Source organism: Artibeus jamaicensis, unplaced genomic scaffold, assembly GCF_021234435.1.
Source record: "Artibeus jamaicensis isolate MK-2021 breed Jamaican fruit bat unplaced genomic scaffold, CSHL_Jam_final contig_1028, whole genome shotgun sequence".
Lineage (NCBI taxonomy): Eukaryota > Metazoa > Chordata > Mammalia > Chiroptera > Phyllostomidae > Artibeus > Artibeus jamaicensis.
The window spans coordinates 284,877-289,476 of record NW_026521201.1 but is presented as its reverse complement, the minus strand read 5'-3'; the positions used below and the strand labels follow the sequence as shown (position 1 = coordinate 289,476).

The 4,600-nt window shown below is 47.3% G+C and overlaps 1 protein-coding gene across 1 annotated transcript; it reads left to right on the top strand.

Annotated features, from left to right (window-relative positions):
• The first annotated feature begins 1,263 nt into the window (after positions 1–1,263).
• Positions 1,264–3,965, top strand: BTG1 (BTG anti-proliferation factor 1). The gene is made up of 2 exons (XM_037125872.2): positions 1,264–1,708; positions 2,649–3,965. Exons 1-2 carry the CDS (start codon positions 1,561–1,563, stop codon positions 3,014–3,016), a joined length of 516 nt encoding a protein of 171 aa, XP_036981767.1. The 5' UTR covers positions 1,264–1,560; the 3' UTR covers positions 3,017–3,965.
• The last annotated feature ends 635 nt before the right edge of the window (positions 3,966–4,600 follow it).

Genomic DNA, 4,600 nt, shown 5'->3' with positions numbered 1-4,600 from the left:
ATTTCCATCTGCTAGAGTTCAACTTCTGCCTCTTGTTTGCTTTCTCCATCTGCCCGCCTCACCATTTTTTTTCTTTTTTTTCCCTTTCTTCTTCTTCTTAATGGAGTACGGGTTAACCCTTTTGTAGGCCTAATTGTTTGAGCAAGCTCACCCTTTGTGACAGTTTTTTTCTCTCTACTTTTTCAAGTAGGGAGGGTTTCCAGTAAACTTAAAAAATGTTTTTGTGTAATGCTTTCACAAATTTCAAATTTTATCCTTATTTTCTTCTGTATTCATAATGAGCAAAACTGTAAGGTTCGGTCAGTTATTTAGACAAGAAAACAGAAATCTGATTTTGTGTATAAACGGTGTAAAAATTTCTTTCCAATACATACTAAAATGTACAGGATCCACGTTACTATCTTCATTATCAGGCTTTAAACTGCAGTCAGGAAGGTGTCCACTCTTCTATTCTCCCATGACTCCTGAAGTTACTGAAACAGCACCACAAAAATCTAACCTTTTATTTATTTATTTCGCAATTAAACTTTTACAAAGACATCCATCCCCCCCACTCCTCCCCAAGGGTGGCGCATTAACGGCTCCAAGGCGTTGCTTGCACTTCTGCCAGGAGACCTGGGGCCCCAGAGACTGCAGAAAAGCCCTCATAGGCCTGTTCCTTCCCTTTTTTTTTGCACCCCACTTCGCGCCCCCAACACCTTCCACACGGGTACCCGCACCCTGCTGCTCGGTCTGCTCCTCTTGCTACTGGAGCCAGGTACACCTAGAGGAAGGACGGGATGTAAACAGAAAGTACGTGAGGAGGCTGGCACTGCTGATGTACAGCTCCTTCGGAGCAGCTAGGACAGCCTAAGGAAAGAGGCTTTTCTCAACACGCCAGGGAGCCTCGTAGTAAGAGAGTCCGGGTATCGCACTTTTTGCACAAGATGCACTAGCACTGGGCCTCGGAGAACTGAAGCCGGAAGGAGGAGCTGGGACGGGGGGCGGGGCTTTCACACGCGCACCCTCGGTTTCTTTAGTTCAGTACCGCAGCTCCTAGGTCTCCAGCACCCACTCAGGGTTTATTTGTTTACAAGCAGATTACGTCAGCTCCTCCCCCTCTTCAAGGCCTCTGGATCCGCCCCCTGGCCCTTTTCCCGCCCCCTCCGGCTCCGAATTTGCTTGCGTCACAATGGTGCGATCTACGGATTGGCTGGAGTTGTTCGTCACGCTCCAGCTACGCATTTCCTTTCAGTGGCACTATAAAAAGTGCCGCACGGTTCCCGCATCTCTTCGCCCCCCGGAGCTGGAAATGCAACTCTTGGGATCTTTGGTGGCTGCTTAGCTGCAGGCGGAGGCGGCCGGGGAGGTCCGAGCGATGTAACCAGGCAGCCATCGCTCGATTCTGCCTCTCTCCTGCCGCCTCCTGTCTCGAAAATAACTTTTATACTATAAAGGGGGGAAAAAAAAGTAGCCCTCGGTCCCTCACGCCCTCGCTTTCTCTCAGCCCTCTGTCTTGTGAGGGAGCCCGGGGTGGCCGCTCCGCCGTCGGGGCCACGCCACCGAGCCCCGGCCGCCCCCATGCATCCCTTCTACACTCGGGCTGCCACCATGATAGGTGAGATCGCTGCCGCCGTGTCCTTCATCTCCAAGTTCCTCCGCACCAAGGGGCTCACGAGCGAGCGACAGCTGCAGACCTTCAGCCAGAGCCTCCAGGAACTGCTGGCAGGTGAGCGGGCCGCGGTGAAAGGGCGAGGGGTGTCTCGTGGGGCGCGGCCCCCACACTCCCGGGCCGAGCCGTCGGGGCGGCTGGAGCCTGGCAGCGACTCTGGCTGGCCGCGCTCCGGTGAAAAGGCGGGACCTGGACTGGAGCTCTGGGCGGCCGCAAACGGCGGGTCCTGACGCGGGTTTGGGGGTTAGTCCGAGGGCCGTGTGGGGGTCTCATCCCACCACGACGGGCAAAATGGAGGGGGGTGGGGAACAGACACGCAACAAAGAAACTAAAGGCAACTGCGGTGGGAGCTGAGGTCCCAGGACGTTCATCGGATATGGGGACAAAGGAGCAACGGGGCTGGGGTTGGTTCCGCGCCCCCTCCCCCCGACTCCCTCCAGCCGTAGCGCGCTCGGTGACCGGTCCCGGGGTGGGAAACCGCGCCGCTGTCCCGGAGCCAGCCCGGGACGGACGTGCCTTCTCTCGAGCCTCCTACTCCTGGCTATTAATCATCGGATTTGTCACCGGCGCAATTACAGCCCTGCCCAGAGCGTGGTTTAGGGTTGCTTGTTTTTCTTCCCTTCGGGGTTAACAGTCCGGTTGCGATTCTCTACTCCAAAGCCATAAACCCCCATTGTATGCGGGTGGGGTGGAGAAAGTACACCGATTACCGCCTCGCTACCGGTGCTGTCCGGCTGGCGGTGGCTGCGCGCTTGATTACTGTTTCTGGCGGCTCAACCAATTGATTGGTTCCTGTGAATTGGTTCGCCCCTTACTAAAATCCTTCCCGCTCATTCCCCATCCCTGCACACACACAGCAGGAATGGCGATGCTGACCATTTATAAAAGTTGATAGTTTTCATTTTCACTCCCTCAGAGGAATCATCGGGAAGAGGAAACTAAAGCGGGAACTCACAGTAACCGTCTAAGCACTATTTCTCTGTTTTTTCTTTTATAGAGCATTATAAACATCACTGGTTCCCAGAAAAGCCGTGCAAAGGATCAGGTTACCGTTGTATTCGCATCAACCATAAAATGGATCCTCTGATTGGACAGGCAGCACAGCGGATTGGACTGAGCAGTCAGGAGCTGTTCAGGCTTCTCCCAAGTGAACTCACACTCTGGGTTGATCCCTACGAAGTGTCCTACAGAATTGGAGAGGATGGCTCCATCTGTGTGTTGTATGAAGCTTCACCAGCAGGAGGTAGCACTCAAAGCAGTACCAACGTGCAAATGGTAGACAGCAGAATCAGCTGTAAGGAGGAACTTCTCTTGGGCAGAACAAGCCCTTCCAAAAACTACAATATGATGACTGTATCGGGTTAAGATATAGTCTGTGGATGGATCATCTTATAATGGATGGATAAATTTGATTTTTGCTTTGGGTGGGCTCCTCTTGGGGATGGATGGATTATGGAATTTAAATCATGTCACAGCTGTGAAGATCTGGCACAAGATAGAGTGGTAAAATTTTTTTTTTAAGTGACAGTGCCATAGTTTGGACAGTACCTTTCAATAATTTAATAGCCTGTGAGTCCAAGTACATGATCGCTATTTGCTAGGGAGTGAAGTCCTAGGGTGGTTTCAGTTTCTCCCACAAGTTATACCCAAATTTACACGTCAATTCCTTTGATGCAAATCTGTATTTCAAAGAACTGTTCTCTGCAGTAGGGCTTGCAGAGGAAATTTGCACTATTACACTTGAAAATTGTTAACTTTTTGGCAGCTGAATAGGAAAGGTCAACATTTTAAACGTGGTAGTACTGGAAATTTTATGACAAGACTTTTACCTAGCACTTAAATATGTATAAATGTACATAAGACAAACCTAGTAAGCATGACCTGGGGAAATGGTCAGACCTTGTATCGTGTTTTTGGCCTGAAAGTAGCAAGTGACCAGAATCTGCCTTGGCAACAGGCTTTAAAATTTAAGACCCTTAAAAAGACACTGTCTCAACTGTGGTGTTAGCACCAGCCAGCTCTCTGTACAGTTGCTAGCTTGTAGTTTTCTAAGACTGAGTAAACTTCTTATTTTTAGAAAGTGGAGGTCTGGTTTGTAACTTTCCTTGTACTTAATTGGGTAAAAGTCTTTTCCACAAACCACCATCTATTTTGTGAACTTTGTTAGTCATCTTTTATTTGGTAAATTATGAACTGGTGTAAATTTGTACAGTTCATGTATATTGATTGTGGCAAAGTTGTACAGATTTCTATATTTTGGATGAGAAATTTTTCTTCTCTCTATAATAAATTGTTTCTTATCTTGGCATTTTAATCAATCTCTTGTCATGATTATAGAGGTTCAGCTAAAGGAATACATTTCTCAGAATGGAATTAGGTTCTTTAAGCTATGCGGATGTCAGTACACACTGGTCATGCTGAAGAACATTTATTTGACAAGGAGTGAAGATCTTTGTATACATATTTAGATGTTATAAGAAACATGGGGTTAAGTTTTAAAACAATCTCTAAAGTCAAAACATGGACATATTTCCAGGCCAAATGCATGAAATGAGGATAAGAGACAAAAGGTAACACCTACCAAAAATGATACTCAAAGGATTACATTTCATTGCTTCGCAGTTGAAGTGAAGATACAGTTTCATTTTGACCCACCTCTGAAAAACGATTACTTTGTCCCCATTGATTCATTGTTCAATTAAAAAATCCTGGGGCAGATGACCCATAGTCTTAAAGAACAGGCTAATCACTACAGAGAGATGGGTGCTTGTTGCTTTTCATCAGCTGCAAGATTTACATAAGTCACTTAAACTGGAGTTCAACAAAAGGTATGTTTACAAATTTTTATTCTCAAAAGTTATAATGCTGAGTTTTTGACTCCTCATTTTCAGACTTTTATTTTAGTTAAATCCTAAGGACCTAAGTGAAATATGAACATTGCTGGGTTGT

Bases quoted from the DNA above. Each gene is read 5' to 3' on its own strand.
- BTG1 (XM_037125872.2), top strand. From the start codon at position 1,561: ATGCATCCCTTCTACACTCGGGCTGCCACCATGATAGGTGAGATCGCT. The intron at 1,709-2,648 runs GTGAGCGGGCCG...TTTCTTTTATAG, and splicing joins CCTCCAGGAACTGCTGGCAG to AGCATTATAAACATCACTGG.